This window comes from Mus caroli, unplaced genomic scaffold (genome assembly GCF_978045245.1).
Source record: "Mus caroli unplaced genomic scaffold, Mus_caroli_1 scaffold_18, whole genome shotgun sequence".
Classification (NCBI taxonomy): Eukaryota; Metazoa; Chordata; class Mammalia; order Rodentia; family Muridae; genus Mus; species Mus caroli.
In genome coordinates, this window is record NW_028227273.1 from 23433350 (window position 1) to 23452392 (window position 19043).

At 42.0% G+C, this 19043-nt stretch overlaps 1 protein-coding gene across 1 annotated transcript in view; it reads left to right on the forward strand.

Moving 5' to 3' along the window:
- The first annotated feature begins 1077 nt into the window (after nucleotides 1-1077).
- The window catches only part of Ndc80 (NDC80 kinetochore complex component), a 33674-nt gene continuing 15708 nt past the window's right edge, over nucleotides 1078-19043 (forward strand). The window contains exons 1-10 of the mRNA XM_021149345.2: nucleotides 1078-1175; nucleotides 2180-2289; nucleotides 4370-4447; nucleotides 7108-7231; nucleotides 7327-7499; nucleotides 9448-9550; nucleotides 10652-10741; nucleotides 14470-14563; nucleotides 16238-16344; nucleotides 17548-17692. Of these exons, the coding sequence (XP_021005004.1) occupies nucleotides 2189-2289; nucleotides 4370-4447; nucleotides 7108-7231; nucleotides 7327-7499; nucleotides 9448-9550; nucleotides 10652-10741; nucleotides 14470-14563; nucleotides 16238-16344; nucleotides 17548-17692 (1015 nt within the window). The 5' untranslated portion in view covers nucleotides 1078-1175; nucleotides 2180-2188. The remainder of the gene's footprint in view (nucleotides 1176-2179; nucleotides 2290-4369; nucleotides 4448-7107; nucleotides 7232-7326; nucleotides 7500-9447; nucleotides 9551-10651; nucleotides 10742-14469; nucleotides 14564-16237; nucleotides 16345-17547; nucleotides 17693-19043) is intronic.

The following is a 19043-nucleotide window of genomic DNA, read 5'->3' on the forward strand; positions in this document are numbered from 1 at the left end:
CCGCATACAAACTAAAGTCCTTGATTTCACTGAGCCTCAAAATTATCTCTTTAGTTTTTGTAGTTGTCTGTACGTGTGTGTTTTGTTTGGGGTGGTTTTGCTTGGGTTTGTTTGGTTTGTTGGTTGTTTTGTTTTGATATAGTGTCTATGTTGCTCTAGCTGTCCCAGAACTCACTAGGTAAACCAGGATGGCCTCAAACTCACAGAGATCCCCCCCATCTCACCCCCTACCCCTACCCCCACTTCCTGAGCGCGGAAATTAAAGGCGTGTACCACAACGCCCGACTAAAACGATCATTTTTATGTTCTAATCCCATCAGTTTCGAGAAGTAAATGAACTGCCGCTTACAGAGTCTGAAATATAATGCCTGCTAATATATCTGCTGACTACTATTTGGTGATGGAGCTCTTCGTGATACCTGAGATTTTGGTTTCCCAGTAGAGACGTAAAGTGGAGACACTGTGACCGCTAGGGAACCTCAAACTCAAAAAAGGACTGCTTAGCTCAAAACTAGCTACCGGCACAATAGCGCCGAGATCCAGGAATCTACCCTTTAGCCCAGGGACAGGCCACCACCATCGGGGAACTGGTAACGCCTGCTTGTAGTTCCGAGGCTGGGCGGCGGGAATCCAGAGCACTTGAGGAAGCCTGATGATAAATATCCTTCAGGCTCGTCCACCGCCACACTCCACAGCCTCTCCTAACGTCAGGAACCTCACGCCGCCTCATCGGCTTGGGTCCTGGCCTCCATCCTATCGGAGACAAACCCGCGCTTTCTACTTCCAGGACGCAGCCATATTGCTGTACGGAACTCGACTCCAAGAGGGCTCGGGCCGCTCCGCTCCGCCCCGACAGCCTTACTCGTCCTAGACGCCAGCTTCCGGGACAGGGCGGGACTCCCTTCGGGTCGCCGACGCTAACGACGACCTGGGAAGAGCCCGGAGCGCGCTTGGCCGCCGATGCGGACACTTCCGGCGACGAGGGCGGGCGCTGAGCGAGCGCGCATGCGTGCTCGACGTCGCAGTCCTGACGTCAGCGCGGGCGGAAACTTTAAAATTCAAACCGCGGTGGGTTGACGGAAGCGGACGCTCTGGTTTGGGCGGCTGTTTTTGTATGCATTCGTGCGGTTTACTGAAAGCTGGGCGCCGGGTCTCGTTGAGAAGCTGAGCAAAAGGTAAGATGAGATGGGATCAGCTCTGTCTGTGTTAAAATGGTCCGCGGCGCTGGAGCTGACTGTTGCGAGGGAGCTGGGGTGGGATCTGCCCGGCTCTGCAACGTTCGTAGCGGGAGAAGGCGATGCTGACAGGTAGGGACTGACAGGGGGAAAGCTGAGTGGTGTGTTGTGTTCCCGTCCTGATGCTGCAACTTAAAAGCCTGGTATGGACGTGACTGGAAACCAGTGAAATCATGAGAGTAAAATTAGGTTGAACGCAAGCCACCAAAACAAGGAGGGGTGTGGCTCAGTGCTCAGCCTAGCTCGCTAAAGGGGCTGACTCTCCACCCCTAGCTCAAGACAAAACAACAACAATAAAAATGCGATCTGTCTAACCCTCTGTGGAAGCTAGGGCCGAGTGCATAGTGTCTGATGCTGCAGAGATGGAGACAGGCTCCAACGTAGACATTATTTTGATACTAGTTTTAAATGCGGGAGCAGCCTGTGTTGTTGTAAACTGGATTGTTTTTCTTTGTTGAAAGGTGTTGCAGTAAATCTCCAACCCAAATAAGCCCAGGCAATGAAAACACAACTTAATTAATATGAATACATGCTGTGCGCCTACATTGGGCAGATATATCACTACACTACCATCTTCCCCATATAAGAGACCCCTTAGAACTTCTCCAGGCCAGATGCTTCTGCTCCACTTGCCTTCTCCTCCTCAGTCGTCCTCCCTCCCTCCTTCCCTCCCTCCCTCTCTCCCTCCCTCCTTCCTTTTCTCCCAAAACCTTCAGCTCCATCTTCCCCTCCTTTTTCTGCCTCTTTTTTTCTACTTGAAGTTGCATAGGTGTTCTCTGTAAGAACTTCAGTTTACATGGACAAATAAATATAGCATACAAGGAAACGATTGTCGTAAAGAAACAAACTTAGTTGCTTTCCTACTAGAGGATAAAGATAATAATTGTTGCTCGATGAATTGCTTGAGTCTGGAACATTTTCCTAACGCTGAAATCCTGAATTAGGTTGCGAGAATGAAGCGCAGTTCAGTTTCCACCTGTGGTGCTGGCCGCCTCTCTATGCAGGAGTTAAGGACCCTGGACCTCAATAAGCCAGGCCTCTATACCCCTCAAACGTAAGTGCCTCCCCCTGTGCTTCTCAGCTGCCTGCTTTACTGTCTAGAGCAAAAAAAGTGCCAGAAATGGTTAGTACAAAAGTGTAAGTGATGTCTTGGTGACTCCTGCCTCTTCCCAGTAGTACTGGATTCGGGGGTGGGGGGCAGTGAAATCTAAAAGTGGACACGATGCTAGGTTTTAGCTCGTTGTCTCTCCAATTCCCATAGTCAGATTCTTTACTGGGTGTGCTATAAAATGATTGTCAATGCTTGCTTTCCTCCTATTCCTTTGTTATTAGCCGTTTAAGTAGGCACCGTGGCACTACTCATTATTTATTAAGATGTTTCCAAATACTAAAGGTAGTAATAAAATTGAAGCAGATTTATTTGTTTTGGTGATAAGCAATAACGTAATTCCCTCAAGTTTGGGGGCAGGTGTCCAAGGGAACTTGCTACATAGCTTGGTGTGGTGTCACACACACACACACACACACACACACCTACAATTCCAGTATTCAAAAGGCTCTAAGAAGAAGATGGCTGGTCCTGGAGAGATGGCTCAGCGGCTAAGAACACTGACTGCTCTTCCGAAGGTCCTGAGTTCAAATCCCAGCAACCACATGGTGGCTCACAGCCATCTGTAATGAGATCTGATGCCCTCTTCTGGGGTGTGTGAAGACAGCTACAGTGTACTTACATATACTAAATAAAGCTTTAAAGAAAAAAAAAGAGATGATGATGATGGCGCAATGTGAGTTTAAGACCAGTGTGGCTATATAGTAAGTTCCCCCAGCTTGTACAGTTCACAGAACAGCCAACCAACGAATATCTTATGGTAAACATCAGTTTTTCTCTCTGAGGTTGCTCTTCCAGTTAACAGAAGGCTATCTCTAACCCTATATCCTATAAAGTCTACATATAAGCTAGCTGCTTAATAAGCCATTGGTAAATCACTTGTATTGATATAGTATAAGGCTCCACTACTTTTTTTGTTTGTTTGGGGCTTTGTTTGTTTTTGTTTTGTTTTTTTTTTTTTTTTTGGAGACAGGGTTTCTCTATGTAGCCCTGACGCCCTGGCTGTCCTAGAATTCACTTTGTAGAGCAGGCTGGCCTCGAACTCAGAAATTTGCCTGCCTCTGCTTCGCCAACTGCTGGGATTAAAGGTGTGTACCACTACCGGTGCCTGGTGAGGCTCCACTACTTTTAGAAATGTAAACTATTTACATATTTTCTTTCTGGATACTTGAAGCACTTTTTTCTTCTTTAAACCATGACACATTTCTTACACCAAAAAAGATTTTGTGCATTGAATTGTACTTAAAAGCAAAAATGTTACCATTGCCATTTTTCTTATAGTTTAGAAAATAATGGCTTAAATGGCTATATCTAGTTCCATGCTGAAAGAAAAATTTTGAGTCTGAAGCTAACCCAAACTACATACTGAGTCCTAGGACATCCTGGAATACAGACTTAAGACCCTATCTCAAAATTTTAAAAAGTAAACTTTAAAAGAAAGAAATTCAAACAAAGCTGTCAACCAAAAATTAAGTACTTCTTCTATTTTTATTCATAAAGTTTATATATATATATATATATTATATATATATATTATATATATATAATATCAATTTTTTAAAACCTACTTTAATCAGAGTTTTTGGTTTTTGGGTTTTTTGTTTGTTTGTTTGTTTTAGATTAATTTATTTTATGTATGTGAGTACCCTGTCAGTGTCCTCAGACACATCAGAAGAGGGAATCCTATCCCATTACAGATGGTTGTGAGCCACCATGTGGTTGCTGGGGATTGCACTCAGGACCTCTGAAAGAGCAGTCAGTGTTCTTAACTGCTGAGCCATCAGCACCACATAAATAAGTTTTAAGATAAAAAAACACATAGATTAAACATTTTTAACATTTTAAAATTATACTATCTTGCAGCTCATCTACCTAACAGCTACCAAAAACTTTTATGATTTTTCAAAAATTGTTGTGGGTAGTGGGACAGTGGGAAAGAGGTATTAACTCTAACATATTTCAAAAATTACTTAAACTAGTATTTTTACATTTGATTTAAAGAGTTGTTTTCAATGTTTCTTTAAAGCAAAGAAAGATCAACCTTTGGAAAGCTGAGTACACACAAACCGACATCGGAAAGAAAAGTCTCAATATTTGGGAAAAGGTAATGAGGTTTTTAATTATATTTAATGAGTAGATTCTTTTTTTTTTTTTTTTTTAAGATTTATTTATTTATTACATGTAAGTACACTGTAGCTGTCTTCAGACACCCCAGAAGAGGGCGCCAGATCTCGTTACGGATGGTTGTGAGCCACCATGTGGTTGCTGGGATTAGAACTCTGGACCTTCGGAAGAGCAGTCGGGTGCTCTTACCCACTGAGCCATCTCTCCAGCCCTAATGAGTAGATTCTTATTTCTTCATTCTCTTAGAGCTCAGTAATAATGATGGGTTGTAAGGGGCTCTGAAGCAGGACATATGATCCGGTTTTCCTGTGTTGGTTAAAATCCTAGGTGATGCCTGCTTTACATGATGCTAGTGGTGAGAAGATTCTGTGATTATAAGGTGATGGTCAAGTCTACTGTGTTCTGTACCGAGTTCTCAGAATCCGGTGGATAAAGAAGAGCCATCTTCTATTGCAACATTTGAGTTTCGACTCTTTCACACTATGAAGGCTAATAGTGACTTCAGAGAGCTTTTGTTTTATGGTCTATGTCTGCCAGAATTGATTATATTAGAAATTAACCTCAGAAAAATGTCATATAAACTCAACTCTAAATCATTATAATCTCATATGGTTACAAAAATAAAATGCTTTTAATGTTTAAAAACCTTTCTGGGCCAGCAAGATGGCTCAGCAGGCAAAGTTTCTCAACTCCAAGTCTAGGAATCTGCTTTCAACTCCCAGTCCCACAAGGTAGGATGCCTCCCAGCCTGGGCCAGGGTAGCAGTGGATTCACAGAGTAGGACTCTGGTGATGCTTTTAAAGTCTGAGGGTCTTGGGGCTTTCTAGCTCTGTAATTATACTGAAATGCTGATGATAACTTCTAAAAAGTCCTAAAAACGTTCTTGTTCTTTCTGAGGGTAAAAGACTGCTGGCTTAGGCGATTAACACTGTAGCCTAACAGTGGAGGACTAAGCAATGCTGCCCTGTTCTATCTCAGCAGGAACTGCTGGGCTCTAACTTTCAGCCTGCTAGTCGGAAGTCTCAGGAAGAGAAGACACTTAGATAAATGATTATAGAGTTTATTACCAAGTTGTAAAAAGTTTCCTGTGAAAGCTATCTAAGGGGAAAAGCAAAAGATCCTAAGTGGGGAAAGGCAAAAAAGGTCTCCTCTATTGATCTTCATTCTATTGATGATTCTCGTGCTGCTCTTTGTCGTCAGTACTTAGACATCTTTCAAAATACATGATCACATGTTACAAAGTTCATCACAAGTTCACACAAAAAATCAAATCATAAACAAGTTTACAACAGCAAATGTTTACATGCAGAGCCATTAAGAGTAATTATCTGGCTAAACATCCATCGTCTGTCTGAGCTCCACAGGTTCACTGAAGGTTTAAAATCATAACTAATTAGTGAAGTTTTGTATAGATAAACCCAGTCGATATTTTATCTTCTGTCCTAGCACCTATAGTAAATCATTAGTTGCCTTTTAATGACCTTTGGTTAATTGTTTTACAACCTCTTGGAATGTGCTCTGGGTAGGAGAAAGTCTGGTTACCATCTAAGAGCAATTAACTGGTGACACTTGGGAGACTGGCAGAGTTTTCATTGCAGCTTTGACTATCAGAAAAGGATCCAATAGCAGTCCCATTATAAAAAACTTAATAATCACAGATATAATTTTAGGAATTCTTATAGGATCATCATTAGGACTTAAGTCATCTATTTGTCTATATAGCATCGCTACAAGAAGGTAGATCTTCGTGGATCTGCAGAGGTCTGCTTCAAAGGGGGTGTGGTCCTACTTAGTGATTGTTATATATGTTTAATAATAACAGGAAAAGCCTATTAATAGCAGTAATCTTTCCTAAAATTAGTCCCTCACAGCCTTGCTTAATGAGGGCTCACGTGTTACAGATTATATGACAATCCGAGGCAGGCCACTTCAGGATGATCACCTGATAGTTATTAGCGTGTCCCATTATGGCTCCTGACAGTAGGAGAAGAGACCCTCCTCCTACAGGTTGTCTTCTGTCCTCCGTTTCTCTCTCTCTCTCTGTCTCTGTCTCTCACACTCACACATGTGTGGCACACACTTTTGCAGACACACTGCACACAGATTAAACCTAACCTTTTTTTTTTAAGGGAGATAATTGCAGTATCTCTTTTTAGAGCAGTTCTAAGGATTGATGGATAGAGATAGTTATTTACAGAATCTAATATTTCCTGAGTTTTCAAAAAGGCCAAATGCTTTGAGTCCTTTGCACATGTTAACTCTTAATACTCCTGGACAATTTTTTTTCACTAGAATAGTGGCAAGGGAGTTGAATTAAGGGAGCAGCTATGGGTCAGTAGGCATGGGAGTGCTTAGGTCATTGAATAGACTTTGCAGAAGCCCTGTGCACTGGAAGCATACCTTCAGGGATAATGAATGGTGGTGGCACAAAGAAATCATTTGGTTTGGTTTGACATTTGTGGTGCTGGGGATTGGGCATGGAGGACTGTGTGTGCTGAACAAACCACTGAGTTGTGTCCCCAGTCCCAGAGCACCTTTTGTTTCCACCTCGTTCTATGCCTGAAACAAACTCCTGTGACCTCATGTGTATGTTATGTATAGCCTTGAAATAATATACACTTTTAAAAAATATGCTTCTAGGACTAGCGGACATGGATCCAGGAATAGTCAACTTGGTATATTTTCCAGTTCTGAAAAAATCAAGGACCCAAGACCACTTAATGACAAAGCATTCATTCAGCAGTGTATTCGACAACTCTATGAGGTATTCAATAATTTAAATTGTCTGAATTGAGTGTTTTTATAGCCAATATGTTTTTCTAGTCCAAAACTTTCAATGCTTCATAAAGAACTTTGTAGTTTCTTACAGAAAACGGTTATGTGTATAGTGTATCCATGAAGTCTCTGCAAGCCCCATCTACTAAAGAGTTCCTAAAGATCTTCGCCTTTCTCTATGGCTTCCTGTGCCCGTCGTATGAACTCCCTGGTACGAAATGTGAAGAAGAGGTCCCAAGAATTTTTAAAGCACTTGGGTATGTTTTCCATTAGTCTAGAGACCTTACCAAGTCACAGAGAAGAAACAAACGAAGACTTGTGATAAGTTTGTGAATAGCGTGGATTAGTTTTAAGATGAGCAGTATTTGTAGAATAAATTGAAGAGAAAGGAAAATATACTGCAATATACCACTTTTTTTGTTCCTGTAGCAAAACACCACTGCTTGGTAACTCATAAAATGTAGGAGTCATTGAAGTAAAGTGCTCAGTGGTTAAGAGTGCTGGCTGATCTCCCAGAGGAGTCAGGTTAGGGTGTCACGTGGTGGCTCACAATCATATATAACGATTCATCTTCTGGCCTCCACACACATATGTTACACATGCATGCAGCCAAAACATCGATATTCACAAAATTGCAAGTGTATAAGTACATATATATTTATGTAGTATATATTGTAAGATACATATAGATATTAGTCTACTTGATACATAAAATCTGTGGGCTTGAAACACATGAGTGAGTGGCTTAACTCTTGGCAATGATGGACAGGAAGCCCCAAAACATGGGTTCAGCATCTACTCAGCCTCTAATAAGGAAGGGCTTTCTTGGTGGGTTGTGGCGTGCTAGAGGGACTATATGGCAAGAAAGAACACATGTATCAAGGAGGTCACATTTCTAACACGGTCACTCCTTCACTAATACAGAAGTGGATTCATTCATGTGGGCTGTGACAGTCACCTCCCGAAGGTCTCATCTCGGTATCTTTAATATATAACTGGAGACTCAGTTCCCAACATCAATTCTGCAGAATAAACCTTCAGACCATAGCAGTACAATATTACAGCACTTTGGGAAATAGGTCATAAGGCTCAAACAATGAGGAATATGAAGTATAGCCTGGTATGGTCATGCAAGCCTTTAATCCCAGCACTCTGAGACCCAAGGCAAGTAGATCTCTGAGTTCGAAGCTACCCTGGTCTTCATGGTGAATATTAGGCTAGCCAAAGCTTCCCGGTGAGATCCTGTCTCAAAAAAAACATGAATAAGGGGCATCCTGGTTACCACAGTTTGTAGTAACAAAACGGTAACAGTAAGATCTTGATGGTGAGAATGATGACGCCATCTTAATTTGGTTTTCTGATACTTGGGTAAAACACAGAACATAGCAAACTGGATTTATGTGGTTCACATACACCAATCACTGAGTAAAGTGAGAGCAGTAACTCACGCAGGAAGCATGGAGGGGAACTACTTACTGGCTGCTTCTCTGTGGGTTGCTCAGTTTGCTTTTTCCTACAACCCAGCACCACCTGCCCAAGAGCGGTACTACCCACGGTGGACTAAGCCCTCTCCCATCAGTCATCAGTTAAGAAGGCGCTCCACAGACATGCCCATGGCCCACGCTAACAGAGGCAGTGCCTTTATTAACATTCCACCTTTCCAAATAACTCTAGTTTATGTCCTATTGACAAAACTAAGCAGCACAGAGAGAAAGTTTAAAGCATTTTACACACACACACACACACAGAGTCTAAGCATAGACCAAATATGGCACCATACACCTGTGATCCCAACACTTGGGGAAACTGAGGAAGGAGGACTATGGACTATAGAGTGAAACCATCTCCAAAAACAAAAAAGGAAGAAGAAACGCCAGGGAGGAAACTAGATTTGATGACAGATAATCACAAATGTGTAATGGAAGTACACTGAATTTAAGAATATAAGAGTATTTAAGGAGATGGCTTCTATTCTTGGTTATTGAACACTGCAGTGTAAGGAACTGTAAGTGCAAAGTAATCTGTGGAATTGAATAAAGTCACAAAATCCTGGAGGGGTAAACTCACCAGAAGAGACTCAGATAACCTTCACTACAAGCTAGGACTACACAGTGTCTGTGCGGCTTTGAAACGTAACTTCTAGTGTAGCTGGTATGCTTGCTTCCTGATGTGATGGCACCTTTTGTTTTTCCTGGTTTCTCATAGGTATCCCTTCACACTGTCCAAGAGCTCCATGTATACAGTGGGAGCCCCTCACACGTGGCCTCACATCGTGGCTGCCTTGGTGTGGCTCATAGACTGCATCAAGGTATTTAGCCCATGGTTCTTATCTTACCTTTAGAGATGTGGGGTTTGTTCTTTTCCTCAAAGGTTTTCAATTCCTCTCCCCAATCATATTTTGCAACTTGTCTGAAAATCTGCTTCAGTTTTCAAATCGCATTTGATTTGAAGTTCTCTAAACCGTTAGCTTTATAAGAGAGGTAGGCAAGGACTCCTCTTCCTCCTGCCTTAGCCTCCTGAATACTAAGATTACAGACAAGCACATTCTTACCTATTTCAAATTTAAACAACTACAGTGCTTCTAAAATTTCATATTGTACAATTTAATCTAAAGTTCACATTTGTGGCTAAAGTTGGAAGTTTAAGAGCTGGGTGTGGTGACTCCTGGCATTTGGGAGGCAAAGGCAGACTGATCTCTGAATTTGAGGTTAGAATGGTCTACATACAGAGTTCTAGGGTAGCCAGAGTGACGTAGAGAGATCCTGCCTCCAAAAAAAGAGAAGAAAAGAATAAAATTTATATTTGAATGTATGAATATTCACTTAATTCATTTGAACATCTAAATTGAGTTCATATAAGAGAATGAATTGATTTACTCTGTATGTGGCTGTTCTGTTTTGCATTCTTGGTGTTAGGTTAGAATGTGTATATAGTGCCAACAAGTTAGCAGGTAGAGGCTCGTATTGCCAAGCATGATGGTGTGAGTTCAGTCTGCAGAGCCCACTTGGTGAAAGGAGTGCACGAACTCCTACAAGGTGTCCTCTGGGCTCCACATTCGTGGTGTATTATACACATGCACATACGTGTACACACACACACACACACACATATAAATAAATAAATAAATACATACATACATAAATGTAGCAATATGTATGTATGCTCAGTGTATTAGTAACAGCACAAGCATCTGCATATTTCCCTCTATGGAGCAGAACTAAACACAGAACTCATCTTTCTAAATCTCAGAATGTTTAGTTATTAAAATACTAAGAGTCATATTTAAGATTGAGAATAATCTCCCTTTTAGAACTCCAAGTTGTATGATTAAATGCTTCTGGAAATTTCTCAGTGGAGTTTGCAGATCATCAACTCAGCCAACTGAATGTGTTGTTTGTATATTCATTAGATTGATACTGCCATGAAAGAAAGCTCACCTTTATTTGATGATGGGCAGCTCTGGGGAGAAGAAACTGAAGATGGAATTAAACACAATAAGGTATACTGTATGTTACCATAAATGATATTATAGAAAGAGGTTGCTTTGATATTTAACTAAAAATTATTCTTCTATAGAACTTTTTTTTTGCTTTCTAATAAATTTCTGTGTTTGTTTTTCTTTTCTTTTTCTTTTCTTTTCTTTTTTTTTTTTTTTTCGAGACAGGGTTTCTCTGTGTAGCGCTGGCTGTCCTGGAATTTACTCTGTAGACCAGGCTGGCCTCGAACTCAGAAATCCGCCTGCCTCTGCCTCCCGAGTGCCGAGTGCTGGGATTAAAGGCGTGCGCCACACACCCGCCTTTGTTTTTCTTTTTTTTTCTTTTTTTTCTTCTTTTTTTTAAAAGATTTATTTATTTTTATTATATATAAGTACACTGTAGCTGTCTTCAGACACTCCAGAAGAGGGAGTCAGATCTCATTACGGATGGTTGTGAGCCACCATGTGGTTGCTGGGATTTGAACTTCGGACCTTCGGAAGAGCAGTCGGGTGCTCTTACCCACTGAGCCATCTCACCAGCCCTTGTTTTTCTTTTTAAACATACTTTATTCACTTTATTTTTTCTTGGATAAATACTCTTATCAAGTAGCCAGAGCCAGAGCCTGGGCCTTCTGAACAGAGGTTCTGCTCTGGTGTGGGTTTCCACAAGATGGTCAGTGAATTCCTGATAAGAAGACTTGGTGAGCACAGTCTCTTTCCAGAGGTCGGGGGTCAGGTAGCTCTAGGTATTGGAAATGCCATCAAAGGTGACCTTGGTAAAGTTGTGAGGCTCCCACTATATGTCCTTGACTGTCCTAGATCTCTCTATGTAGACCAGGCTGACTCCTAACTCCCAGGAGTCCCCCTGCCTCTGGCTTGCAAATGCTGGGATGAATGAAATGAGCAATCATTCTCAAGCAAAATACACACAAAAATAAATCAACCTAAAAGAATGGTTTGAGTAAATCGATCTTTAAAAAAGATACACTTGGGCTGGAGAGATGGCTCGGCCGTTAAAGTGCCGACTGCTCTTCTGAAGGTTGTGAGTTCAAATCCCAGCAACCACATGACATCCGTAATGAGATCTGATGCCCTCTTCTGGGGTGTCTGAAGACAGCTGCAGCGAATGAGTGCAGCCAGAGTCTGAGGATAGCTACAGTGTACTTACATAATAAATCTTTAAAAAAAAAAAAAGATACACTTGATAGTGTGCCTATTATTGAAGTGACACTGTAACTCTTTTTTTTTTTTTTTTTTTTTTTTTTTTTGTGGTTTTTTGAGACAGGGTTTTTCTGTGTAGCCCTGGCTGTCCTGGAACTCACTTTGTAGACCAGGCTGGCCTCGAACTCAGAAATCCACCTGCCTCTGCCTCCCAAGTGCTGGGATTAAAGGCCTGTGCCACCAAGCCCAGCGATACTGTAACTCTTTTAAGTTACTAACCACAGAAATTGTAAAATGTTAGCTGAGGGGTGGAGAGATGGCTCCACAGTTAAGAGCACTGACTGTTCTTCTAGAGGTCCCGAGTTCAGTTCCCAGCAACCGTGCAGTGGCTCACAACCATCTGTAATGGGGATCTGATTCCTTCTACTGATGTCTGAAGAGAGCGACAGTGCACTCACATACATAAAAATAAAAAATAAATAAATAAATAAATGTTAACTGAAAAGTACAAACACAACCAGGGGTGCACATTTAATCCCAGCACTGAGGAGGCAGAGCTGGGCTGTTCTCTGTGGGATCCAGGCCAGCTTAGTCTGATAGGAAATCCCAGGCTTCCCAGGACTATGGTGAGACCCTGTTTCAAAACAAAAGAGAGAGTGAGACGGAGAGGGAGGGAGGGAGGAAGGAAGGGAAAAGAAGGAAAGTATGCATGCATGCACGCATGCATTGGAACTAATATATATGTTATGGATAAGATATTTTTTCGTCCTGTGTCTTACTTTAATGTAATTCTTTGTCAATAGAAGACATAATTGTGTGTGTGTATGTGGGTTGGGGGCGGTTAGGAAATTGCTGGTATTTGGAAACAAGGCATCTTTTCTGGCAAAAGTCCTCTTAAGTTATCCAGGCTGGTCTTAAGCTTAGCCTGTACTCAAGGCAAGCCTGGAGTTCACCATGCTTCCGCCTTGGCTTCTTGAGTAGCAGGACTGGTGGATATTGGCTCTTAAAATACTTCATGTAGGGTCTGTGTTGATTTTGTTTTGTTTTGTAGTTAGATATATTGTCACTTAGCTCAGTCACCAGTTCCAGAAGTCGTGGAGATGAACACAATACACAGCTGGGAATGGTGGCACACTCGCTGTGGCACACTCCCAGAACCACACACAGGAGGCTAAAGGGAAGGTCACGGGTACTGAGGAGAGAAGTAGCTAGCATGCAAACCAGTGGGCCGTAGGCTTTGTTAGAACCCAGAAGGTATGACAATCTCTACTGTATTCTAAAATACAAACCTCAGCTCAAGAATAAACTTTACATTGTGCATGTTGCCTGATATTAAAGACCAGTTATTACATAGGCCTCTCAGAGTAAAAATTACTCTGAGTAAATTTACTCTCAGAGTAAAACTTTGTGCACTAGCCCTCGCCTTGCTAGAGCCTTTCTCACAAAATGAAGTGGTAATCATCTTAGTCTGAGAGATGGCTCAAAGACACAGGAACTGATTAGCCGTGTGTCTGTGCCTGTGTGTGTGTGTGCGCGCGCGCGGGCTCACTTGCCTCACGTATCCAGAGGCCTGCGCAGTCCTCAGCAGTGACAAGGATCCCAGGGAGTGTCATCCTTGTGGCACAGCATGCATTTCAGACCACACCTATTTTTACCTTCATTTCTTCTTTCTTTCTTTCTTTCTTTTTTTTTTTTTTTAAGATTTATTTATTTATTATATGTGAGTACACTGTAGCTGTCTTCAGACACTCCAGAAGAGGGCACCAGATCTCCTTGGGGATGGTTGTGAGCCACCATGTGGTTGCTGGGAATTGAACTCAGGCCCTTTGGAAGAACAGTCAATGCTCTTACCCGCTGAGCCATCTCTCCAGCCCCTTTAGCTCCGTTTCTATGTACGGCTGTCAACCCTCTTGACCTTCATCCTGAAGGTTAAGCAGTGAGAGCTACTGGCCATCTAAGCCAGTATGTCAGATGACACTGTACAGAGAAGCACTTTGGGAACTGATAAGTGAATGGTTGTGAAGCTCCACGGGGGTGCTGGGACCCATGTCCTCTGCGAGAGAGACAAGTGAGCTCAGCCAAAGGGTCTCTCCAGCTACAGCATTCTCTTAAAGAAGACTAGATTTGTACTTTTTTTTTTTTTGGTGTTTGGTTTTTGTTTTTTTCAGACAAGGTTTCTCTGTATAGCCCTGGCTGTCCTGGAACTCACTTTGTAGACCAGGCTGGCCTCAAACTCAGAAATCCGCCTGCCTCTGCCTTCCAAGTGCTGGGATTAAAGGCATGGGTCACCACGCCCGGCGGTTTGTACATTTTATGTTGACTTATATTAGCAAAGTTTCTGGCTTGGCTTCAAAACATTGTCTCTATCCAAATTAGATATTTTCATCCCTGTTCATATTTAGAGGTGGTATATTGTATACATCTTTGTAGCATAGTGACAAGTTTTTAATTTTTTGTTTTAGAAATTTATATAACTGCTTACTAGTCTTGGCTTAATTTTCATTCAAATCTGAATTTTTCAGTCTGAAAATAAAATGAAACAAAGTAGAGAGACATGTCTTTGTTTTTAAACATCTGCTTAATCCAATCAGTTGTTTTTGGAGTACACCAAAAAATGCTATGAGAAGTTTATGACCGGGGCCGACAGCTTTGAAGAAGAGGATGCCGAGCTGCAGGCGAAGCTGAGTGAGTGTCCCCCTGTGGCTCTGTCACTTCATTCTGGGCAGTTGCTTATCTTTCCAGGCCTGATTTCTCATGAGCTACTTTTCTACAAATTGTTCTTTAATGGGGGAAAGTAATGGTTAAACAAAAAATAACTGTTACAGTCAGGCCTGAGTCTTAACCCTTCCTGGTTATGTGGACTTAAGAAGTCGTCACCTCTCAGAAGCTTTGCACACAAGAGAACGATGTAATAAAATACCAAATGAGGCCGACAGTGATGGCACGACTTTAATGCCAGTACTCAAGATACAAAGGCAGACGACTGCTGAGGTCAAATTCACCCTGGTTTTCAAAGCAAGTTTGAGAACAGCCAGGACTACATAGAGAAAGCCTGTCTCCAAAAGACACAAAATAAAATAAAATAAGAAATGTTCTTTGTTGGGAACACAAAAGATATTTGTCCATGCTTTAATATGTTAGAAGTGACAGCACTCCTTAGGGAAAGTATGCAGAGTCTCTCTATTGAACCTGGGAGGGAGTTAGCAGGCCATGGAGTTTCCAGGGAAGTTACTTCTTTTTTCTTTTCTTTTCTTTTTTTTTTAAGATTCATTTATTATATGTAAGTACACTGTAGCTGTCTTCAGACACCCAAGAAGAAGGCATCAGATCTCATTACGAATGGTTGTGAGCCACCATGTGGTTGCTGGGATTTGAACTTAGGATCTTCGGAAGAGTAGTCAGTGCTCTTAACCGCTAAGCCATGTCTTCAGCCCTGTAAATTACTTTCCATTCAGTGTTATGCAGTGATATGGGAAAGTCACCTTGACACCCATGTGACACCCAAGGTGAGAGGGAAACCAGAAGCATTCCCTTAGAATTTTCAGGATTGTGTCATCCTAAAGAGTGACAAGGAGAGTTCCAGCTTGTGCACATGGCCCAAGGAGTAGATGGATTGATTTAGGAAGGCAAAAGTCAGGGCTAGAGACCCGGTTCAGTCAGTGAGGGACATCCTCAGCCAGCATGGATCCTGAGTCTGGATCCCACACACATAAAAGCACAAATGCGGCACGTGTCCATAATCTCAGCACTAGGGATGTAGGTGCTTGAGATGGATCCCTAGAGCTTGCGGACCAGCCGGTCTGACCACATCAGGGAGCTCTAGGTTTGCAGAGAGACTTACCCAAAGTCACAAGATGATAATGACAGGAGAGTATGCACAACCTAACCGTTGGCTTCTATGTGTGCGCATGCAGACTCATGACACATAAGTGTACATAACACACAAAAAGGGAAATTCATTTTGTTCTAATGTGGAAATCATTTATGAATTACTTGATATGTGTATATATAATTAAACACATAAAGGAATCTACTCAAATAAATATTATGTAGCCAAGTGTCAGGCACCAAACGTAGAGTAATGAAGAACAGAAAACCTTGGCCTCAGGAGCTCGTATTCTGTTAGGGAGAAAGGAGTGGAAATTCAGTGAGGAACTGAAGGCAAACAGCAGCAGGTGCGGTGGAAGAAAGCTTAAGCAGGCTAAGGGCAACGGGACATTCCAGGAGGAAAATGAAGCTGGCCAGTACAGAAGGCAGCATCTGCCACCTCCGTGGCTTGGGGAAGCGAGGGACCAAGCTGCTGGAAGCCTGGAGAGCGTTGTGAGTGGATTCTGAGGAGGTGTTGGGCTTTGTCTGCAGAGGACTTGTACAAGGTAGATGCGTCTAAGCTGGAATCACTCGAAGCAGAAAACAAAGAACTAAATGAACAGATTGCAAGACTGGAGGAGGAAAGAGAAAGAGAACCGGTTAGTAAACATGTTTCTGAACTCACTGGACAGCTCTTTAGACTCGTGAGCCTCCTTCAGAGGACTCTGGGGGAAGGTGTTTTAGGTGGGCTAACAGATAAGCTCTTAACGGTTAGATATTTTTTTACATATTACAGACCTTTCAGTGAGACCATGCCTGATGTCTGTGGTGCTTTGTTTTTCCCTGTGGTCCATCAACCGTGGACTAACGGTGGTCAGAATATGATGAAAGATTCCTGCCTGTTTACCTATCTTTTGAACAAGGTCCCTGGAGTATTTACTTACAGGGAGCACTGTTTTCAAGAGGCCCTGGGTTTCAGTTGGTGAAAATAGAATGGTAACAAACTGACTTATAGAGTATAGAATAGCCTACAAGATTTTATAATAGCGAGGTGACAATATGGGTTTAGTTTTGGTGTGTTTTTGTGTGTGTATTTTTTCCTGCATGCATATTTATGTACCACATGTTAACAGTGCCCATGGAAACCAGAAAAAGGTGTGGGATCCCCTGAACTCAAGATTGGTTAGCTACCACTCAAGGTGGTTAGCTACCATGTGGGTGCTAGGAATCTAATGCAGGTCCTGTGAAGAAGAGCCAGTGTTCTCAACCCTGAGCCATCTCTCCAGCCCCGATAGCAGCATCTTAACTTGATCTTGTGTTTTATTAGTGGAGCATCCAGATTGTCCTGCATGGTAACCAGATATTAAATATTTGAGCTTCTACATTGTCTTTGGTTTTTCCTATTCTAAGTCACTCATTAAATTATTAAGTTATAGTAATACTATAGCTATTTATCTAGTTCTTTTGGCTTCCTCTAATATAAGTGTAAATAATATTGCTTCCTTTATCCTTTGGACACAGAGCAGATGACACCTCCTGTTTTGTAGTGTATCCTGGTGTCATTTTCTGTGGATGTGGTCAGGTAGTTATTTTGTTGTTGTCATTGGGATTTTTAAAAAAACAAAAAAATATCAAAAAAATTTTTTGGTCTCTTTGGTTGGGGCGGGGATGGGCTAAAGCCATAGGAAGGAAATGTGATGTATGTGTCCCGTATGTACGATTTTGTTTTTGTTTTGCAAGAAGAGTTGAACTATTTTTGATAACAAGAATAAATGGTGGAAAATGCTTAAAAAAAATATTGCTTTCTTTAAAATACAGAATGCTTCTTGGTGAAAATAACTAATTGAATATGTTCTTTCAAGAATCGTCTCATGTCATTGAAGAAACTGAAAGCGTCCTTACAAGCAGATGTTCAAAACTATAAAGCATACATGAGCAACTTGGAGTCTCATTTAGCCGTTCTGAAACAGAAATCGAATAGTCTTGATGAAGAAATTGGTAGACTAGGTAAGCAAAACTAATGCTAGAAGAGGTCATTCAGACTGGCCTGGGAGGCTCTGCGGACGTCAAATAATGCAAACCCTTCTCCTATGACCACTTTCTGTTGTCTACCGAGCTTTACAGTGCTTGCTTTCTGGAGTAGTCTGCTGTAACAAATTATCACACAGTTCATGGGTTAAAACAATAAGAATTTGTTCTCGTAACCGGGCATAGTGCTATGTATCTTTAATCCCAGCACTTGGGAGACAGAGGCGGGCCGATCTCTGAGTTCAAGGCCAGTCTGGCCTACAAAGTGAATTCCAAGACAGCCAGAGCTATATAGTGAAAACCTGTCTCGAAAACCCAAAATAATTATACATTTTTTCCTCTTACAATTATAAATGTAATCTAAGATTCAATAAATCTGTGCTCACCAAGGGACTCAGAAAACTTGGAAAATGTGTTTTCCCGGATTCTGAGGCTGACAGCATTCCTGAGTTTGTGTCCAGATCACTCCTAGTCTCTGCCTCTGTCTTTCCATTGCCTCCACTCTGTTTCCTCTTCCTCTCCCCTGTTTAAGACTGTCTTTGTATCCCACACTGCCTTTGAATTACGATCCTTTTGCCTCAGCCTCCAGAGGTCTTTAATACATAGCCCAAGCTTGCCTCAAACTCAAAATTCTGCTGCCTCAGCTACAATTATAAATTACCACCATGCCCTTCAGTCCTCTTCCTCTTCTTCCTCCTCCTCCTCCTCCTATTTTATTTATTTATTTATTGGGGTTTGTTTGTTTGTTTGTTTGTTTGGGTTTTTTCGAGATAGGGTTTCTCTGCATAGCCCTGGCTGTCCTGGAACTCACTTTGTAGACCAGGCTGGCCTCAACTCAGAAATCTGCCTGCCTCTGCCTCCTGAGTGCTGGGATTAAAGGCGTGAGCCACCACGCCTGGCTTTTTTTTAATTTTATGAGTGTTTCTCATGCTTGTATCTAAGTGCACTACTGTGTCCTTGGTGCCTTCAGATAAGAAGTGTCAGATCTGCTGGAACTGGAGTTGTGGGTGGTTATAAACCATCCAAGTAGGTTCTGGGTTCTGAACCTGGGCCTCTGCAAAAGTGATAAGTGCTTCAACCTTCTGAGCTACTCTCTGGCCCCTATGTCTTCTTCATATCTGCATGAGCTCTCCCTTTGCCTCCGTCTCACGGAGACACCGATGATGATATTGAAGGCACACCTGCATAATCCAGGGTTGTCTCACCTGGATTATGTCTCAGATCCACCTACAAAGACTGTTTTTCCAGATAAGGTGCTATTGACATGTCCCAGAGAGGTGTGGCCTTGCTTACCCACTGTGACTCATTTTCAGTACATAACTTTTTTGGT